The sequence below is a fragment of the Schistocerca serialis genome, chromosome 8, assembly GCF_023864345.2.
Source record: "Schistocerca serialis cubense isolate TAMUIC-IGC-003099 chromosome 8, iqSchSeri2.2, whole genome shotgun sequence".
Lineage (NCBI taxonomy): Eukaryota > Metazoa > Arthropoda > Insecta > Orthoptera > Acrididae > Schistocerca > Schistocerca serialis.
This window is the reverse complement of record NC_064645.1, coordinates 179913162-179936258: the sequence shown is the minus strand read 5'-3', so window position 1 is coordinate 179936258 and position 23097 is coordinate 179913162. Positions and strand designations below refer to the sequence as shown.

The following is a 23097-nucleotide window of genomic DNA, read 5'->3' as shown; positions in this document are numbered from 1 at the left end:
TGATCCCATCGTGTTTTGCCACGTACTTCTGGCTGTTTTCGATGCATTTCCAGTTTCATAAGTGGCATACGCTGACAGTTCAACTGTCCATGAATGAAACAGCTTTGCATACACACATGCAAAGTGTAGGAAATTACACTCCTTGCCGAAGGTATGCTGTGGCTTCACTGCTAAATTGGTGATCATCAAACAAGCCCTTATCCAGACTCGTTCGTGCACCTGCAAGATGCTTCTAATCTGTGGCGACTACCTGAGCAGCTTCAGGCTGTAGAGCAGTGCTGCCTTCCTCACCTATTAGTCCCAGCTATCCACTATATTCTTTAGGACCTCCATCAAGCGGGACGGCCAGTCGTCTTTGTTTGGACCCCTGGACATGTTGGGATCTCAGGGAATGAAAATTCCAACCACTTGGCCAAGTTGGCTACCAAGATGCTACTTTCGGAAATGAGGGTCCCAGAACTGGACCTTCGGTTGACTCTACACCATCAATCGTTGGAGGTATGGAAATCAGAATGGTTCGCCCAGGAGTCCCCAGACAAACTAAGGGCAATGAAGAAGACCACACCATGTGGCAGTCTTCTCTTTTACACATCTCACTGGAAATCCACTGTCCTTCGATGGCTAAGCATTGGCCACACTTGGCTAATCCGAGGACATATTCTCAGACATAAGAAGCACCTTAGTATCGATGTTGTAGCCACCTGTTGGTGGCCCACATACCACTACACTGTCCAAATTTTGCTGCTTTGTGGCAATATCTTAAACTTCTTGACACGCTGCCTCTGACGCTAGCGGACGGTGCCAAAGGCGCTGACCTGGTTTTGTATTCCACCCGTGAGCGCGATTTCGACTTGCCTCTGCGAGATGGGACAATTTTGCTTCATTGATCGCATGACGGTTTGGAGGTCACTGCTCGCTTTCTGTGGCCAGGGCTCCCATGTTGGCCCTTGCTCGGCTGTCTGGCCTGGCCCCTCTGCTTCCCACCTTTTTATTCTCCTTGTTCTCTTTAGTTTGCCATTTTTAATGTTTTATCTTTCGTAAACTTTCATTATCTTGTCTGTGTTGTTTGTTTCCTTCGTGTAACAGACAGTGAGATGGTGCTGGTGTGATGCAAAGGTTGCGTCACCCACAGCAAACATTGCTCCAGGGATTTCCAACTGTATTCTGGCAGAGCGGCTCTCCAACTTATTCCTCTCACTCCCCTCCTACTTCTGCTTGATTTTTTTGTCTGTCTTACTGTATCTTCCTTACAATCGAGTTTCCCAGGATTTCCTTTCCCAGCACTTGCTTTCTCAGGTTTTGCTTTTTGTATCCTCCTTCTGAAGGTTATTTGTGGTTCGATACACATAAAATGAAGGAACTGATGTCCTCGATGTTACGTCCTTTTAACTCCAACAACCAACCAACTAATCCTTGTTCCCATAAAGGCATTCTTGACTAACATCAATTCACCACGTCCTGTTTCAAAAGTAATGACCGTTGCAGCATGCATTTAAAGTAAACCTGATTTCCATCCTCTTAGTGTCTTGTGCGATTGGCTTGAAATTTGAACAGATATCATCTTTCAGATATCGAGTCATGAATACCAACTTTCGATTGCTGCACAACTCGTTTCTGGTGTTGCGATTTTTTTTTTTTCAGTATATATCAGAAGTCATCTGCACTTCTTCTGAAAAACAGCTTAAAGGAGCATAGAAACTCAACCACATAATACACATAAAGTTGATTTATTTCACCCCAGTAAAAGAACAAGGTATTTTTGTTCTCTGAACAGTTTCTATTTTCCACACCAGAGGTGTGTCTTCAGTTATATACTGTGTATTCCAACGTTTATTTGTGGTTTGTCATAGGCGAACCTTACAAAAGCTCTTCTGTGAAATGTGATGTCTGTGCTTGGTGACTTCGAAGAAGTCCTAAAGTTTTTGGCTGTTACTTTGTGAAATTAAATGCTGTGTATAGTGTGAATGTTGCCCATAATGTCTTAATCGAATATGGGTACAGAAGGGTTGGTGGTTTCAACCACGAGCGGTGCCCAGCTAAGTGGGTAAGTGTCTGCCCCTGGAGACCTCTACAGGACGTTGGCGACCTCCTGGAGCACACCCTGGAAGATGTCGATGCCACGCAGCAGGGAGGCCGCTGTAATGTACTCGTCTATCCCGTGCGGAAGTAGTGGAGTGTTGTTTATCGGCATGAATCCCAGCGCAGGAATTCCAGCCTGTAACACAAAGAGGGCTGCAGCACATGATTCAGTTTCTGATCTATTTAAAAAAATATCTAATGTGGCCAAAGAAATTAGAGCACTACAAGACCATGTAGCAGTTTCCAGGAAAATAAAATCAATTTCTTTCATCAGTATGTTAGGGAGTTGACAAACAAGACAGACTAACTTATTGTATGCCTAGAAAATGCGGAAATTTCAGAAGGGATAGCTGTCCTGTGCCGCTGAACACCATGTAACCACACGGAGAGATAAGTTAAATGTCAGGGATTACAGACGTGCTAACACTGGGAACGGAGGAATTGCAACACATGTAAAAGTTGGACGCAAAATGAAAACACAAAGTTTTTGTGTTGATCAGAACCTAGAAGCATGTGCTTGTGACTTGTTAGTGCACAATACTTCTCTAATAATTGCAACTGTCTACAGATCCCCTATAGAAAACTTTCAGCTCTGTATGAGAAATGTAGATGCATTACTGAGCTACCTGTCAGAGAGGAAGAAACGGTTACTAGTTTGTGGTGGTTTCAATGTAAATTTCTTAAAATATACTGACAGGAAAAATTAAGTAGAATTATTATTTGAGTGTTCTAATATAATTTCAGTAGTCAATTTTCCACTCGTTTGCAGCACAATAGTGGGACATTGACAGATAGCATTTTTACGCACAGTGCTCAGGCCGAAACAATTAATGTGCACCCAATTGCTAAATTATCTAAGTGATCAATTAAAGAAAGACATTTAAGCCATGGATAATCGTCAAAAGAGAGAGACAGGACAGTCAGTCAGCGTACAAAATTCCATAATACTTAAACTAAATGGCAATGTCATAACTGATGATTCACAAGCTGGAAGAACTTTTAACAAACACTTTCGAAACATAGTACCAAATATAGTATTGAATGGATCAGTTGAAGATGCAAGAGAATATATTAGAATGGTCATGCAACAAAACTTTAAGCAACTAGAAGTAGCATCATCATCCTCCACTAAAATTAATATAATCGTAAAATTTCTGAAAACGAAAGCTTTTGTGAGGCAGGAGGAATTTCAAACAAAATTTACAAAAGTTTGTCCAACTTAGTAAGCAATGTCATTAGTGATGAGAGCAGTGCATGAATGGCACAGGGAATTTTTCCAGCCAGGTTAAAATCTGCAATTATTAAACCACTTCAGAAGAAAAATGAGAAGACAGACTTAAACAGTTATCATCCTATTACTTTACTGACTTCTTTCTTCAAGTTGTTAGAAAAAAATAATGTTTTCGAGAATAGTTGCTCACTTAAGTGGGAACAATTTAAGTAGTACACCAAAGTTTGGATTCCAGAAAGTATGCTTAGCTGGTAATTCTATTTAAGCAGTACATTCACTCATCAGATAGTGCAAGCCTTAAATAAGACTATATCACCAGTTGGTATTTTTTATTATGTCTCGAAGGCCTTCGAGCGTACAGATCGTGATGCTCTCTTAGAAAAACTCACGTTTTACGAAACTGATGTCTTTACAAACAGATGATTTGAATCATACTCGACAAACAGAATACAAATAATTGTTCTCAATAATTAAGACAGTGTCGTAAAATTAGAAAACTTTAGTGACTGGGGTAAAAAAAAATTACAACAGGAGTTCCACAAGATTCAATTTTGGGTCCACTGCTATTAATTATATATGTGACCTTCCATTTAACATTCAACAAGCGAAACTGGTAGTTTTTGCAGATGATAGTAGTCTTATAATCCCATTAGAGAGAAAGCAACAGAAGAGTTAGTAAATGATATTTGCCAAAGTATTATTACATGGTTGTCTCAAATTGGATTCTGCCTAAATTATGAAAACAACACACTACGTTCAGTTCTGTGTAATAAAGAGAATCACACCAGTTGATGCAGCACATGTGCAGGAGTCAGTAACTATGGTAGAATGCTCCAAATTTTTGAGAGTACATATTGATGAAAATTTGAGCTGGAAGAAGCATATTACTGAGCTTCTCAAACAGTTAAGTTCATTTACTTTTACTCGTCATATGACTGCTAATCTTCGAAACAAACGTATGTAACTTCCGACATGTTTTGTACATTTCCACACAATAATCTCGCACAGAACACTTTTTTTGGTAACTTATCAAACAGAAAGAAAGTATTGACTGCACAAAGGCGAGCAGTAAGAATAATATGTGTCATTCACTCACAGATGTCATGTGATGCCGCAATACATATTTCGCCTAATGAAATTCATCACAAATAATTCCTCATAATTTCAGAAGAACAGTGATGTACATACCTATAACACTTGAGGCGAAAATGGATCTCATTTATCACTGTTAAAGCTATCAGTGGCTCAGAGAGGAGTTCACTATGCAGCAACAAAACTTTTTGATCATTTGTCCAACAACTTAAAATGTCTGACAGGTGGCGACGCAAGTTTTAAATCTAATTCAAAATCCTCTCTCCTGGACAACTCATTCTAAAAGATATTTTCAAGTGTAGTTGCATGAGTAGCAATAAAATGATGTGTTCATTAATGTTAACGGTTATCATGTACACATATCCTGTAAACTGAGCTTCTCAGTACTTCATGAAATTCAGTGAAGTTCCTGTCTTATGCCCAGTATTAGTACGAGTTACGTTCGATACGTAGTGCAACAAATTTGTTTTCTCGGATAATTTCGATTGAAAACATGCGGAATTTGTTGTGGGACATTGTGGAATATTCGCACTTCAGCGCCTGTAGTTTCATGAAGCTCCGATGGTTGGCGGCACTGTACATAGCATCCAGAATGGCGTCCGTAATGAAGGTGCGCTCTAAGCAGAGCGCTCTCATTGGGTTTCTTTTGATGGAAAAACAGAACATCGCAGGTATTCATAGGCGCTTGTAGAATGTCTGCGGAGACCTGGCAGTGAGCAAAAGCAAGCTGAGTCGTTGGACGAGAGGTCTGTCTTCATTGCAATGAGGTCGCACAAACCTTTTCGATCTCTTGCATGCCGAACGTCCGTAAATAACTGTGACTGCTGCAATGTTGGAATGCGAGGACACTCTCATTCGAGGTGATCTACAGAACACGATTAAACATCACGTTGCTTCACTTGACATCTCTGTTGGTGATGCTGACTCACTTGTCCGCAAGTTGGGATACTTAAAGGTGTGTGCCCGTTGGACTCTTAGCCCCATAACTGAAGATCATAAAGAGGAACGAAGCACCATCTCAGCGGAACTGCTTGCGCGATACGAGGTTGATGGGGAGTTTATTGATGTAGCAAGGCGTTGGCTCCACCGTCGATTAGTAGAACGGTGCTATGCAGGCATACAGGCAACCACAGTATGGTCGCGTAAGTCCATCGCATTGAATGGAGATTGTGTGGAAAAATAGGGTGTTGTAGCCAAAAGATTGGGGAGTAAAGTATTGTATTGGAATCCTGAAAAAATCCATAAAGAAGAGATGTTGCTGTCGTACGTTGCACAAAATATGGTTCCCCTTCTCTTATATTATGTTCTTAGTGAGAATAATCAGTGTTATCATATTATTCCATGGGCCTAAATTTCTCACGTAATAGGATATATGTTGATAATGGTGAAGTATCACGAAACATGTACGGGTGAAAAAAAAGGCAGAATCATTTCACAACTGTTTAGCGCTTCCATAGATATCCTTGAAGTCAAATAAATGAGTCATGGAGCAAAACTGAGTGGTAAACTGCATTATCATTGCTACGAAAATGATATGGTCATGATTGGAACATCGTCATCTAGTGGCATGGTAGGCAGAGAAAGGCAGTTGTTTTCTAAATTCGAGGACATAGAACAGAGTAAACGTTCTAATCAAAGGTGGGCAGATGACACCAGAAAACATGAAAGATCAACAGTGTTTTCTAGATTCCAAGAGAGTTGATGACCTAATAAAAGGTGGATAGATGACAACATAAACATGGGCAATTACAAATGAAAACAACAATCCAATACTAAGTTCAGAGAAGGCTTTTGACCAGCAGGAGACCTTTTTTTGGGCTTTTTATTTGTGACGCCTTTGTTTTTCTCAAAGTTTCACACTCGAACGCTGCCAAAATTCACGTGCGCGTAACAATGCCCAATGACTGTCACAGATTAAGTGACGCATTACAGGTACTGATAAAAAAATTTCCATCGACACATCCGGTTCGATTCTGGCCATTGTTGCCACCGTAAACGGAGCTTAATACAGGTGGTCATCATCGCTTTGATCAGTAAAAAGATTTCAATTTGTACCAACTCCTCCACCAGTAAAATGAGCTCTGTAGCAACATAAATTTCAAGGCTCGGTAACTTGGATTGGAAACTGTACACTGCTAAAATACAACGCACTGTACCTGTTGATCTCCTGCAATCTGCACAGAAATTTGCTCCAGAAAAGGGTATCAGTTCACAACTATGTAGGTTAAGAGTCACACAAAAATACATAAAGCTTCCAAGGAAACAAACACATATTAATTTTGTCCTTCCAACTCCAGCTATGCAACAGGAAACAAAAATATATTAATTTCATCCTTCCAACTCCAGCTATGCATCATTTCCGCGATCTAATACGAGACCCCTGACTATGAATCGAGTTCACGAAGGGGAAAAGCACTTGTGAACATTTGTAAATGGAGAATAACTTTTTAGGTAGTTGCTAACGTTCTACCTCAGTAATGTACGAGGGCAGTTCAATAAGTAATGCAACACATTTTTTTTCTGAAATAGGGGTTGTTTTATTCAGCATTGAAATACACCAGGTTATTCCCCAATCTTTTAGCTACACAACACTTTTTTTCAACGTAATCTCCATTCAATGCTACGGCCTTACGCCACCTTGAAATGAGGGCCTGTATGCCTGCACGGTACCATTCCACTGGTCGATGTCGGAGCCAACGTCGTACTGCATCAATAACTTCGTCATCATCCGCGTAGTGCCTCCCACGGATTGCGTCCTTCATTGGGCCAGACATATGGAAATCCGACGGTGCGAGATCGGGGCTGTAGGGTGCATGAGGAAGAACAGTCCACTGAAGTTTTGTGAGCTCCTTTCGGGTGCGAAGACATGTGTGAGGTCTTGCGTTGTCATGAAGAAGGAGAAGTTCGTTCAGATTTTTGTGCCTACGAACACGCTGAAGTTGTTTCTTCAATTTCTGAACAGTGGCACAATACACTTCAGAGTTGATCGTTTGACCATGGGGAAGGACATCGAACAGAATAACCCCTTCAGCGTCCCAGAAGACTGTAACCATGACTTTACCGGCTGAGGGTATGGCTTTAAACTTTTTCTTGGTAGGGGAGTGGGTGTGGCGCCACTCCATTGATTGCCGTTTTGTTTCAGGTTCGAAGTGATGAACCCATGTTTCATCGCCTGTAACAATCTTTGACAAGAAATTGTCACCCTCAGCCACATGATGAGCAAGCAATTCCGCACAGATGGTTCTCCTTTGCTCTTTATGGTGTTCGGTTAGACAACGAGGGACCCTGCGGGAACAACCGTTTGAATATCCGAACTGGTGAACAATTGTGACAGCACTACCAACAGAGATGTCAAGTTGAGCACTGAGTTGTTTGATGGTGATCCCTCGATCATCTCGAACGAGTGTGTTCACACGCTCCGCCATTGCAGGAGTCACAGCTGTGCACGGCCAGCCCGCATGCGGGAGATCAGACAGTCTTGCTTGACCTTGCGGCGATGATGACACACGCTTTGCCCAACGACTCACCGTGCTTTTGTCCACTGCCAGATCACCGTAGACATTCTGCAAGCGCCTATGAATATCTGAGATGCCCTGGTTTTCCGCCAAAAGAAACTCGATCACTGCCCGTTGTTTGCAACGCACATCCGTTACAGACGCCATTTTAACAGCTCCGTACAGCGCTGCCACCTGCCGGAAGTCAATGAAACTATACGAGACGGAGCGGGAATGTTTGAAAATATTCCACAAGAAATTTCCGGTTTTTTCAACCAAAATTGGCCGAGAAAAAAAATGTGTTGCATTACTTATTGAACTGCCCTCGTATAACGTTGTCTAACAGTATCGCTGCCCAAAAGAACTCCGATTCGTCTCTGACATCTAGGTTGGTTTTCAACCGTCCCTCAGATTTCGTGAGTTCCAAATAGCTTCCGAATTTGTGTCAGCGTTGCGACTTAGTCCTACCAAGCGCTCCTCTGGACTTTGTTAATTCCTAGGTTCTCGCAGCGTTACTTCCAAATTAATCGTACTCGGTGAATACCTTATGTAATCGGAAAATATGAAACCTGTAATGCAATCTAGCAATTTAAGAACCCAACATTCGGCAGGCACTGTCCGTTGTGCATACAGTTCACTCTAATTGAGAGTTTGAGAAAACCAATCAACTAGTTCCCCGCCATACAGCGAGCGTACGTAGTCCAGGAGTCTAGAACAGCATATGTGCCTATCCTTTGCTAATAGACAGAAGCACCTAGCGAAGGGACGCCAGACTGTAAGGTCAAACAGACGAAATTTTAATCGCACTCAAACGTCCTAATGGAAGGAGGATAGATGGCATTACTGGACAGCGAAGAATGTACGTGGATCCATAAAGCTGAACATCGCAATGAATAGAAGACTCAAAAACAAAACCTTCTTCAGAAGTAGACATTAAATGTCTGATGATCTGGAAGAGTGGTAATCCAACAAGGGATATCGTAATCGTTCTTCTTATTAATGCTGAAAGGAAGAGAAGTTTTGTAATGTCGTTGGTAATTAAAAAGGAGAGGATTGATCTCTTTCTTTTTATTCTGTTACTGATACAGTCACTAGAACATTTCACAACGTAACCTGTTCAATCTCTCAATTATTATTTTCAGATAATATAAGAAGAAGACTGACTCAAAATTATAGCTTTACGATAAGAGATTCGTATTGACAAACAGTAAAAAAGTATTCAAAAGGAAGGAGGAAACGAAATGAAACTTCACATGCTCAAAGGGTATATGATGTTTGTTCAGTGACTATAAAATCGAGTCAAATTTGAAAAGAAATTGGTAGCATGTTTCACCCTCTCTGGTCTACATGCACGCATTTATTCGGTTGGGAAGCGTAACAAAATATTTTTATCTCCTGCTGAGGCCAGGTGGCGCACAACTGCATATGGGAACATACGAGGATGTACGATGTCCAGAGCCTCTGGCGTCAGAATTCCCTCAATCACTACCACTAACGATATGAAGCCATACTCAGTGGCTCCCAAAAGCATGCCTCTCCAAATCGCTGGAGAAATGGGAACTCTACGGAGGACGCCACCATGTTCGCCGAATAAGGTCATCCGGAGTGGAACAGAACAGCAGCTCATTGATGAACACAGTGCAAAGCCGGTCATCAGTTGTCCCTCCTCCCTGGTGACGGTAGTACTGTAAACGCATCCATTTGTATTGTGGTGTTATCTCCAGACTATGCAAGGGAGTATATCAGTTGGAATCCTCTGTTGAAGAATCACAAGAAGAGATCGATCACTCGAAAATGAAATGAGCGTGTGGTGAAGGCTGGGAGATAGGGGAAGATTCTATCGTGGTTAGGTAGAGATCCCGAAATCAGATGTGCGATTGTAAGGCGTACCCAGGGGTAGATATAGAAACAGCTCACAATTTAGTAATGATTTTGAGTAAGCTGAAATTTAATAGACTAGTCAAGAACAATCGCCCCGCGCGGGGTAGCCGCGCGGTCTATGGGCGTCTTGTCACGGTCCGCCCCCCCCCCTTCAGAAGTCCGAATCCCCTTCCCTTGGGCATGGGTGTGTGTGTTGTCCTTAGCGTAAGTTAGTTTAAGTTAGATTAAGTCGTTCGTAAGCTTAGGGACCGATGACCTCAGCGGTTTGGTCCCATAAGACCTTACCACAAATTTCCAAAAGAAGAATCAATGCGCAATGAAGTGGGATACGGAAAAACGGCTAAGGACTGAAGAGATACACTTAATGTTCTATGAGGCTATAACCATTGCCACAATGAGTAGTTCAGCAGGCATTTCAGTTGAGTTGGAATGAAAATCTCTAAAAAGAGTAATCACAGACATTGAAAATGACAACACAAGTGCAACTATGGTAAGTGCGAAGAAGCAATGGGTAACAGATGAAATACAGGATTTAACAAAAAGAACAATCCTATCTTTAAAATATCATAACTAATATGTATTTGAGGTATGTGCGTGAACAACGTACTGTTGGAAAGAGGAAACTCCCGAGTTTTACATCATTCCCGCTGGTAGCAGCAATGTGCGGCAACTTCAGTTGTAGTAAAAATGTTGTCGGGACAACAGAAGACATTTGGAGGCATTTTGACAATTTTTTGACAGTGACTGTCTCAAGAAATATGTAAAGCGTTTCGTGTTCCACGTTTTGCGCAGTGCGGGTCAGTAATAACTGTTCAGTGTGACTTTCGTACTAGGTATGGTGTGCATCCTCCTACAGCACAGAGCATTAGACGATGGAATGAACAATTCGGAGAATTAGTTTGTCTGGGTAAAGGTACACTACTGGTCATTAAAATTGCTACACCAAGAAAAAATGCAGATAAAAAACGGGTATGCGTTGAACAAATATATTTTACTAGAACTGACATGTGATTACATTTTCACGCAATTTGGGTGCATAGATCCTGAGAAATATAGTACCCAGAACAACTACCTCTGGCCGTAATAACGGCCTTTATACAACTGGGCATTGAGTCAAACAGAGCTTGGATGGAGTGTACAGGTACAGCTGCCCATGCAGCTTCAACACGACACCACAGTTCATCAAGAGTAGTGATTGGCGTATTGTGACGAGCCAGTTGCTCGGCCACTATTGACCAGACGTTTTCAGTTGGTGAGAGATCTGGAGAATGTGGCTGGCCAGGGCAGCGGTCGAACATTTTCTGTATCCAGAAAGGCCCGTACAGAACCTGCAACATGCGATCGTGCATTATCCTGCTGAAATGTAGGGTTTCGCAGGGACCGAATGAAGGGTAGAGTCACGGGTCGTAACACATCTGAAATGTAACGACCACTGTTCAAAGAGCCGTCAGTGCGAACAAGAGGTGACCGAGACGTGTAACCAATGGCACCCCATACCATCACGCCGGGTGATACGCCACTACGGCGATAACGAGTACACGCTTCCAATGTGCGTTCACCGCTATGTCGCCAAACACGATTGCGACCATCATGATGCTGTAAACAGAACCTGGATTCATCCGAAACAATGACGTTTTGCCAATCGTGCACCCATGTTCGTCGTTGAGTACACCATCGCAGGCGCTCCTGTCTGTGATGCAGCGTCAAGGGTAACCACAGCCACGGTCTCCAAGCTGATAGTCCATGCTGCTGCAAACGTCGTCGAACTGTGCATATGGTTGTTGTCTTGCAAACGTCCACATCTGTTGACCCAGGGATGGAGACGTGGCTGCACGATCCGTTATAGCCATGCGGATAAGATGCCTGTCATCTCGACAGCTAGTGATTCGAGGCCGTTGGGATCCAGTACGGCGTTGCGTATTACCCTCCTGAACCCACCGATTCCGTATCTCGACCAACGCGAGCAGCAATGTCGCGATACGATAAACCGCAACCGCGATAGGCTATAATCCGATCTTTATCCAATTCGGAAACGTGATGGTACGCATTTCTCCTTCTTGCACGAGGCATCACAGCAACATTTCACCAGACAACGCCGGTCAACTGCTGTTTGTGTATGAGAAATCGTTTGGAAACTTTCCTCATGTCAGCACGTTGTAGGTGTCGCCACCGGCGCCAACCTTGTGTGAATACTCCGAAAAGCTAATCATTTGGACATCACAGCATCTTCTTCCTGTCGGTTAAATTTAGCCTCTGTAGCACGTGGTCTTCGTGGTGTAGAAATTTTAATGGCCTGTAGTGTATATCGCCGGGCCGTCTGCGAGTGTCTGACACAGATGTCGAACGCATCCGCCATAGTTTCACAAGGAGTCTGCAGAAACCCGTTCGCCGTGCAGCTGGACAGCTCAACAGGCCGCCGATGTCCGTCTGGCGTGAGTTGAGTCGATGTTTACACATGAAACCACAGAAAATTCAGGAACTGGAAGCTCTTTGCGAAGGTGACAAACAACAACGTGTGGAGTTCTGTAATTTCGTTCTCGGAAAGATAGAGGGTGACAGCATTCTTCCACGCTTCGTGCTTAGTAACGAGGCAACATTCCATTTAAATGGAAAAGGGAACCGTCATAATGTGAGAATATGGGTTACGGCAAAACCACATGAAGTTGTACAACATGAGAGGGACCCTCCAACATTTAATGTGTTTCGTGCAGTTTCACAGGTAAAGGTGTATGGTCCATTTTTCTTTGCCGAGAACACTGTTACAGGACGTACATATCTCGATATGCTTGAGAACTTTCTTTTCACACAATTGGAGACTGATTCGAACGACTTCATTTACCAAAAGGATGGGGCACCGCCATACTGGCATCTGGAAGTGCGAGAAGTTTTAAATCGAGGGATTTACTGAACGATGGATGGGTTGCACTACGAGGTGCATTCATGTTCTAAGGCCTTCAATTTTTTTTCTGATTAACTACTCACCCGAAATCGATGAAACTGGCGATACTTCTCGACGTAATCGCCCTGCAGACGTACATATTTTTCACAACGCTGACGCCATGATGGCAGCGGCGAAGGCTTCTTTAGGAGTCTGTTTTGACCACTGGAAAATCGCTGAGGCAATAGCAGCACGGCTGGTGAATGTGCGGCCACGGAGAGTGTCTTTCATTGTTGGAAAAAGCCAAAAGTCACTAGGAGCCAGGTCAGGTGAGTAGGGAGCATGAGGAATCACTTCAAAGTTGTTATCACGAAGAAACTGTTGCGTAACGTTAGCTCGATGTGCGGGTGCGTTGTCTTGGTGAAACAGCACACACGCAGCCCATCCCGGACGTTTTTGTTGCAGTGCAGGAAGGAATTTGTTCTTCAAAACATCTTCGTAGGATGCACCTGTTACCGTAGTGCCCTTTGGAACGCAATGGGTAAGTATTACGCCCTCTCTGTCCCAGAACATGGACACCATAATTTTTTCAGCACTGGCTGTTACCCGACTTTTTTTGGTGGCGGTGAATCTGTGTGCTTCCGTTGAGCTGACTGGCGCTTTGTTTCTGGATTGAAAAATGGCATCCACGTCTCATCCACTGACACAACCGGCGAAAAGAAAGTCCCATTCATGCTGTTGTTGCGCGTCAACATTGCTTAGCAACATGCCACACGGGCAGCCATGTGGTCGTCCGTCAGCATTCGTGGCACCCACCTGGATGACACTTTTCGTATTTTCAGGTCGTCATGCAAGATTGTGTGCACAGAACCCACAGAAATGTCAACTCTGGAGGCGATCTGTTCAACAGTCATTCGGCGATCCCCCAAAACAATTCTCTCCACTTTCTCGATCATGTCGTCAGACCGGCTTGTGCGAGCCCGAGGTTGTTTCGGTTTGTTGTCACATGATGTTCTGCCTTCATTAAACTATCGCACCCACGAACGCACTTTCGACACATCCATAACTCCATCACCACATATCTCCTTCAACTGTCGATGAATTTCAATTGGTTTCACACCACGCAAATTCAGAAAACGAATGATTGCACGCTGTTCAAGTAAGGAAAACGTCGCCATTTTAAGTATTTAAAACAGTTCTCATTCTCGCCGCTGGCGGTAAAATTCCAATCTGCCATACGATGCTGCCATCTCTGGGACGTATTGACAATGAACGCGGTCTCATTTTAAAACAATATGCATGTTTCTATCTCTTTCCAGTCTGAAGAAAAAAAATCAGAGGCCTTAGAACTTTAATGCACCTCGTAGACCAAATGATTCAGACTTACATTACTGGCCTCAAAGGTCACCGGACCTGAATGTATGTGATTATTTCTTGCGGGGGCTTACAAAAGGCTCTCTTTATGTGCGTCCGTTACCAACAACAATGAATGAACTGAGACATCGCATAACAGCAGCTGTGGAAGCTGTAACTCAAGAAATGCTCACTGCAGTGTGGGAAAAAATTGAATACCTAGTTGACATATGACGTGGATCTCAAGGGATCACATTGAAATTCTATGAAAAGGTATGAAAAATTTTTTTTGAGTTTCCCGTTCATCAAAAAACAAAAATCATTGTATATATTTATTAGTTTCAGAAATACGGACGTGCCAAATCGGACGATTCTTTTTTATACACCCTGTACTTCAGTTGATCTACGAAAGAAGAAAGTACGAAAATGTTCAGGGAAATTCAGGAACATGGAAATACAAGCCAGTTAGGAATGAAATAAACATTAAGTTCGGGAAAGCTACGGCAAAGTAGCTGCATGTCTTTGGTGAAATTAAAAGCAAGGACGGTAACATTAAGAATCAATAGGATTCCACCGTTACTGCAAAGGAGAGAGCAGATAGGTGGAAAGAGTACATTACAGGTCTCTGTGAGAGGCAGAACTTGTCTGAAGACGTTATGGAAGAAGGAAAAGGAGTTGACGCGGAAGAAATAGGAGATCCATTATTAGAATCAGAATTTATAAGAGTTTTGGAAGACTTGAGGTAGAAAAAGGTAGAAGGGGTGGACAACATTCCGTCAGAATTTCCAAAAACGATGGGGGAAGTGGCAACAAAACGACGATTAATATTGGTATGTTGAATGTAAGAGTCTGGCGATATGCCATCTGACTTTCGGTAAAAGATTGTCCACTCAGGTTCGAAAACAGCAAGAGTCGACAAGTGTTAGAATTATCGCATAGTCAGCTTAACAGCTCACGTATCCACAATTTCTGACAAGAGTAGTATACAGAAGGATGGAGAGGATAATTGTGGGTCCGTTGGATGATGATCAGTTTGGCTTTAGGAAAGGTAAAGGTGCCAGGGAGCCAATTCTAACATTTCGCTTAATAATGGAAGCAACACTGAAGAAAAATCAAGACACGTTCATAGGTTTTGTCGGCTTCGGAAAAAACGTAAAATGGTGCAAGGTTTTCGAAATTCCAGGGAAAATATCGGTAAACTATAAGGAAAGACAGGTAGTATTCAATATTTACACGACTGGAAGACCAGGAACTAATTGCTTGGATTAAAAATGGTGTAAGACAGGGATGTGGTCTTTAGATCCTATTGTGCAATTTACACTACTGGCCATCAAAATTGCTACACCACGAAGTTGACGTGCTACAGACACGAAATTTAACAGAAAGGAAGAAGATGCAGTGATATGCAAATGATTAGCGTTTCAGAGCATTCACGCAAGGTTGACGGCGGTGGCGACACCTACAACGTGCTGCCATGGGGAAAGTTTCCAAACGATTTCTCATACACAAACAGCAGTTGACCGGCGTTGCCTGGTGAAACGTTGTTGTGATGCTTCGTGTAAGGAGGAGAAATGCGTATCATCAAGTTTCCGACTTTGACAGAGGTGGGATTGTAGCCTATCGCGATTGCAATTTATCGTATCGCAACATTGCTGCTCACGTTGATCGAGATCCAATGACTGTTGGCAGAATATGGAATCGGCGGCTTGAGGAGGGTAATACGGAACGCCAGCGGCCTCATATCACTAACAGTCGAGATGACAGGCATCTTATCCGCATGGCTGTAATGGATCGTGCAGCCACAACTCGATCCCTGAGTCAATAGATGGGGACGTTTGAAAGACAACAACCATCTGCACGAACAGATCGACGACGTTTGCAGCAACATGGGCTATCAGCCCGGAGACCATGTCTGCGGTTACCCTTGACGCTGCATCACAGACAGGAGCACCGGCGATGGTGTGCTCAATGAGGAACCTGGCTGCACGAATGGCAAAACGTCATTGTTTCGGATGAATCCAGGTTCTGTTTACAGCATCATGATGGTCTCATCCGTGTCTGGCGACATCGCGGTTAACGCACATTGTAAGAGTGTACTCGTCATCGCCATACTGGCTTATCACCCGGCGTGATGTTATGGGGTGCCATTGGTTACACGCCTCGGTCACCTCGTCTTCGCACTTACATTTCAGATGTGTTACGACCCGTGGCTCTACCCTTCATTCGATCCCTGCGAAACCCTACATTTCAGCAGGATAATGCACGATCGCATGTTGCAGGTCCTGTACGGGCCTTTCTGGATACAGAAAATGTTCGACTGCTGCCCTGGCCAGCACATTCTCCAGATCTCTCACCAATTGAAAACGTCTGGTCAAAGGTGGCCAAGCAACTGGCTCGTCACAATACGCCAGTCACTACTCTTGATGAATTGTGGTATGGTGTTGAAGCTGCATGGGCAGCTGTACCTGTACACGCCATCCAAGCTCTGTTTGTCTCAATGGCCAGGCGTATCAAGGCCGTTATTACGGCCAGAGGTGGTTGTTCTGGTTACTGATTTCTCACTATCTATGAACCCAAATTGCGTGAAAATGTAATCACATTGCCATCTTTAGTGAAAGATAAGATGAGCTGCAGGATCTGTTGTATGCAATGAACAGTTTGATACGTGCATAATGTGTATTGAAAGTGAACCAAAGATATACGTAAATTATTAGAAGTACCAGAAATAAGATGAGAGAAAAACTTAACATCAAAATTGGGGATCACGAAGTACATGAATTTACGGAACTGCGTTACCTAGGCAGCAAAATAGCCCATGATGGTGGGAGCAAGGACATTAAAAGCAGAAGAGCACAGGGAAAAATGCGATTCCTGGGCAATAAAAGTCTACCAGTATGAATCGTAGGCCTCAATTTTTATAAGAAATTTCTGAGACTGTACGTTTGGAACACTACATTATTTGGTACTGAGACATGGACTGTCAGAAAAACGGAACAGAAGAGAATCGAAGCATTTGAAATGTGGTGCTACAAAAGAATGTAGAACACTAGGTGAACTGATGAGGTAAGGAATGAGGAGGTTCTCCGCAGAATCGTAAGGAAAAGAATATATGGAAAACTGATATTAAGAAGGGTCGGGACGATAAGGACATGTGTTAAGATATCAGGGAATAACTCCCACGATGATAGAGGGAGCTGTAGGGGATAAACACTGTAGAGGAAGACAGAGATTGAAATACTTCCAGCAAATAATTGAAGAGGTAGGTTGCAATTGCTACTCTCAAATGAAAAGGTTGGCGCGGGAGAAGAACTCATGCGGCCTCATCAAATCAGTCAGATGAGTGGAGAGAAAAAAAAAAAATGCGTGTGATGGTCATTCCCGTTATTCCGTAGTCCGGCTGCCGTTAGCTTTCAAGCAATGGTGCTGTTTGACACGGAGTGTTGCAGCGAGTCCATTGCTTGTTCTCAAATGGCTGGAGCAGATATGAAGGAATTGCAGTGTGCTTGGAGCACAGTACGGCGATGCTCCCCTGTGGTGGCCAGACGCGGTCGACCGTAACGTAGTGGAGTGTGTGTACTTACGGTGCCATGGGGAATATCGGACCACTGTCATATCGGAATGCACCACAAATCTGGATATTGCACGAGTCGATCAGCCAGCCGGATGGAGACCAACGACGAGACCGCTATCAAACCCTGTCAGCACCTGGTAACGCTATCTGTGACGTGTGAAGATACTGTCTGTTTTGTTGGCAGAAGAGCCAACACCGTGTTACTAGGGGAAGCCGAAATGCACGAGTTTTAGCTCACGCAGGCTGGAGTGAGGAGGGAAGAACTATACTGACGTGAGGTCTGGAACATGACAAAGAATTAGAATTCAGAAAGTGGACTTAATTAGTTTGATACTTCAATCCATTAATGATGAACGTCTCTCTTGACGGTACATGATTCACAATATTATCTGTTCAGAAGACATAGTAACTGAATATGGCGCCTTGCAAGATCGTAGCAAATAACGTAGCTGAAGGCTATGCTAAACTGTCGTCCCTGCAAATAAGAGCGTATGTAGACAGTGAACCATCGCTAGCAAAGTCGGCTGTACAACTGAGGCGAGTGCTAGGTAGTCTCTCTAGACTAGACCTGCCGTGTGGCGGCGCTCGATCTGCAATCACTGATAGTGGCGACACGCGGGTCCGACGTATACTAATGGACCGCGCCCGATTTAAAGGCTACCACCTAGCAAGTGTCGTGTCTGGCGGTGACACCACACTGTCCAAAACACCAGTGAACTCTGGTGACCGTTCTGACTTAACACAGAACTGTAACTCAAACGATTTTCATACGCAATGATGGTGTGTGCATGTACGAAGATACATTGACATCCGGCAGTGCCTTCTAGATGCTTCATATACTGGGTGATCAAAAAGTCAGTATAAATTTGAAAACTGAATAAATCAGGGAATAATGTAGAGAGAGAGGTACAAATTGACACACATGCTTGGAATGACATGGGGTTTAATTAGAACCAAAAAAATACAAACGTTCAAAAAAAATCCAACAGATGGCGCTTCATCTGATCAGAATAGCAATAATTACCATAACAAAGTAAGACAAAGCAAAGGGGATGTTCTATACAGGAAATGCTCAATGTGTCCACCATCATTCCTCAACAATAGCTGTAGTCGAGGAATAATGTTGTGAACAGCACTGTAAAGCACGTCCGGAGTTATGGTGAGGCACTGGCGTCAGATGTTGTCTTTCAGCATCCCTAGAAGATGTCGATCGATCACGATACACTTGCGACTTCAGGTAACCCCAAAGCCAATAATCGCATGGACTGAGGTCTGGGGACCTGGGAGGACAAGTATGACGGAAGTGGCCGCTGACCACACGATCATCACCAAACGACGCACTCAAGAGGTCTTTCACGCGTCTAGCAATATGGGGTGAAGCGCCATCCTCCATGAACATCGTATGTTCCAGGAGGTGTTTATCAGCCAGGCTGGGGATGATGCGAGGCTGTAAAAAATCGACGTACCTCTCACCCGTCACGGTAGCAGTTTTGCTGTCCAGCGCCATCTGTCGGAAATTTTTTGAACTTTTTTTTCCTAATAAAACCCCATGTCATTCTAAGCATGTGTGTCAATTTTTACCTCTATATCTACATTATTCCGTGGTTTTTTAAGTTTTCAAATTTATACTGACTTTTTGATCACCCGGTATATCTGCGTGTGTGTGTTGAACATTTCCTCCTAATATACGAATCATGGAGCTCAGAACCGCTGTTGACGTTAAAGTGAAAAACAGCAACTGAAGAGATTATATTGGAATTCAAAGTTGTCGTTACACTGAGTGCAGAATAACATTTTGGGAATGTACATTACGCAAAATACTAGCGTGGACTGAAAATGTTTAAGCGTATGAAATACAAAAGAAAATAAATTTGGTTCAGTACGTTAGTGCGAGTCTTAACAAGCTTAGCAATAATTCTAGTGTCTTCACTAATACTGCGGCCAATTTCACGAAGGGCGTAACTTACCACAATGACGGAAGCTAATCGATTCTTTCTAAAACTAAAGCTAAACTCCGTCCGAACAGGCCATGCAGTCCCAACGATACCGACCGGCCGCCGCGTCATCCTCAGCCCATAGGCGTCACTGGATGCGGATATGGAGGGGCATGTGGTCAGCACACTGCTCTCCCGGCCGTCCTCAGTTTTCGAGACCGCAGCAGTTCGAGACCGCAGCCGCTACTTCTCAGTCAAGTAGCTCCTAAGTTTGCCTCACAAGGGCTGAGTGCATCCCGCTTGCCAACAGCGCTGGACAGACCGGATGGTCACTCATCCAAGTGCTAACCCAGCCCGACAGCGCTTAACTTCGGTGATCTGACTGGAACCGGTGTTACCACTGCGGCAAGGCCGTTCGCAACTGATTCTTTCAGTCCTCATTATAATCTTACATAATGTTATTAGAACGGTGAAGCCACCGATTATAACAGAAGTGGAGCAGATTAAAGCCGTCATATGACAGGAACGATGGTTTACAGAATGAATTTATTGAAAAGATTGTTGAGCATAATTGCAGGAATGCTGCTTACCCTCCTTATGAAGCGGGCGTCAGAGGTTGCTGGAAGAATCAATGGCTTTATCTTCATTTCCCTGTAAACAACGATACATTCAAAAATGGTTCAAATGGCTCTGAGCACTATGGGACTCAACTGCTGAGGTCATTAGTCCCCTAGAACTTAGAACTAGTTAAACCTAACTAACCTAAGGACATCACAAACATCCATGCCCGAGGCAGGATTCGAACCTGCGACCGTAGAGGTCTTGCGGTTCCAGACTGCAGCGCCTTTAACCGCACGGCCACTTCGGCCGGCAAACAACGATACGTGATATCCATTACACATGGAAGGATTAAGACAGTGAAAGTAATCTTTTCGATCTAAAGTAGTTTACATTTTTCGAACTCAAAATAGCGACTCCGGTAGCTGAAATTCACGCTGTAGCAATGAACTTGTAGTGATTGTATAATAAAAATAAATTAAATACTACAGAAAAATAATAGAGGCAAGCCCTAAGGCAGTGATCCCAAATAAATGATTTTGGCACATTCACAATATTGGCTTCTGTTGTTATACAGGGTGAAAGGTATTTAAACCGACAAACTCTGGGAGGTTGTAGGGGGCATCAAAACAAATATTTTTCCCTAATGTCGTTTTTTCCTATGAGGATTATTTAAACCGGTAGAGGAAGATTTCTCTGGTGGCCAGTTAATTAAACCAACAAACACTTTTACAATTTTTTTTATGACCAAGAGACAACACATTAACACAACCCAATTTCAATTACAGTAGGTTTTCAAAAATGCTTCTATTGACACATAAACAAAGGTTACACCGTCGGATCATGTTCTGACTGACACGGGCAAAAACCCCAGGAGTATCCTGAATTGTTCCTGCAGCTACTACTATCTGGGCAACCAGATCCTCTTCTGATGCAACAGGAGTTGCGTAAACAAGGTTGCACATCTCTCACCGCACAAAAAAAATCCAGAGGGGACCATATCTGGGGATAGAGCAGGCCATGGTACAGGACCACCCCTGCCAACCCTCGTTTCTGGGAACCGTCGGTCCAGCAATCGACGCAAACGACGACTGAAATGTGCCGGCGCCCCGTCATGTTGGAACCACATGCATTGTCTTGTAGGGACCGGGACGTCTTCCAGCAATTCTGGCAATACTCTGGCGAGAAAATTGTAATAGTGCCTGCCACTCAATGGCCTATGTAGCAGATACGGCCCAATTAAACAACCCCCAACAACACCGACCCACACATTAACGAAGAACCGCACTTTATGAGCTCTAGTAACTGTGGCATGTGGGTTATCCTCACTCCAAACATACGAATTATGCATGTTGAAGATTCCATCACGCCCGAACGTTGCTTCATCGGTAAACAACACAGAGGATCGAAATGTAGGATGCATTTCACACTGTTCCAGGTACCACTGCGAAAACTGTGCTCTGGGTGGATAATCAACTGGTTTCATGTTGTGGATACGCTGTAAATGAAATGGACGTAACAACTGCTCTCGAAGGACTGATCTAACATTCGTCTGATTCATCCTCATGTTAAGTGCAATTGCACAAGTGCTGATTGAAGGATCGCGCTCCACATGCTGCAAGACAGCTTCCTCAAACTGCAGCGTTCTTACCGTGTGACGGCGTCCCTGTCCAGGTAATCTACTAAATGACCCGGTCTCACGCAGACGTTGGTACACAGCAGCAACGGTCGTATAATGTGGAATACGGTGATTAGGATGTTGTTGTTGATAAACCCGCTGTGCAGCTCGTCCGTTGTGGTGCGCTACGTGGTACGCACCAACCATATCATTGTACTCAATCCAGGTGTATCGCTCCATTAGTAAGCAGAAACAATGCACTACTACACTGGTAGACAGTAGTTGCCTACAACTGAAGAGCATAATACGGCCTCTAACAACTAAAGATCGTAATACGGCCTCCACCGGTTTAAATAATCCTCATAGGAAAAAATGACATCAAGGAAAAATATTTGTTTTGATGTCCCCTACAACCTCCCAGAGTTTGTCGGTTTAAATACTTTTCGCCCTGTTGCTGATGAACCTAATCGAATTTATTGCATTTTTGTGGTTGTATGCAATTGCACAAACAAAATTAATCCAAAGAGTTAGCATTCGTTCTCTGTAAGAATGGATGTTACCGTCAAGTGCACTGTTATTACTGTAGTACGTGGCAGGAATGCCAACTGGACGAGATCTGACCCTTTGTTCTTGACGTACACTCTCTGAAAATTATCAGGACACCCTTACATAATCTAGAACTGTCCTCTATATGCCACCTATACAAAAGGAGGCGTGGAGTGCTATATTGTCAGCAGAGAAACAGTGTGGTAGAAGAAGATCTCGGTTTCTTCGAACCTGCATTAATCTTTGGATTTCGCTTCAGTAACACATCAGTCAGGATCATGTCAACCCATCTAAAGCTGCCCACGTCGATTGTTACTGGTCCGATTGTCGATTGGAAATACGAAGTTCGAATTTAATGAATTTTCTTGAGACAGAGAAGCTGCTGTCGATGCATCAGCACGGCTTTAGAAAGCATCGCTCCTGCGAAACGCAACTTGACCTTTTTTCACATGATATCTTGCGAAACATGGATGAAGGGTATCAGACGGATGCCATATTCCCTGACTTCCGGAAAGCGTTTGACTCGGTGCCCCACTGCAGACTCCTAACTAAGGTACAAGAATATGGGATTGGTTCCCAAGTATGTGAGTGGCTCGAAGAGTACTTAAGTAATAGAACCCAGTACGTTGTCCTAGATGGTGAGTGTTAATCGGAGGTGAGGGTATGATCTGGAGTGCCCCAGGGACGTGTGGTAGGTCTGCTGTTGTTTTCTATCTACATAAATGATCTTTTGGATAGGGTGGATAGCAATGTGCGGCTGTTTGCTGATGATACTGTGGTGTACGGGAAGGTGTCGTCGTTGAGTGACTGTTGGAGGATACAAGATGACATGGGCAGGATTTGTGACTGGTGTAAAGAATGG

The 23097-nt window shown here is 43.6% G+C and overlaps 1 protein-coding gene across 1 annotated transcript in view; it reads right to left on the bottom strand.

The window, feature by feature from the left end:
• Positions 1-1708: 1708 nt before the first annotated feature.
• The window catches only part of LOC126416910 (aminoacylase-1-like), a 67081-nt gene continuing 45692 nt past the window's right edge, over positions 1709-23097 (bottom strand). The window contains exons 7-8 of the mRNA XM_050084792.1: positions 20104-20164; positions 1709-2215 (exon numbers count right to left, since the gene is read on the bottom strand). Of these exons, the coding sequence (XP_049940749.1) occupies positions 2069-2215; positions 20104-20164 (208 nt within the window). The 3' untranslated portion in view covers positions 1709-2068. The remainder of the gene's footprint in view (positions 2216-20103; positions 20165-23097) is intronic.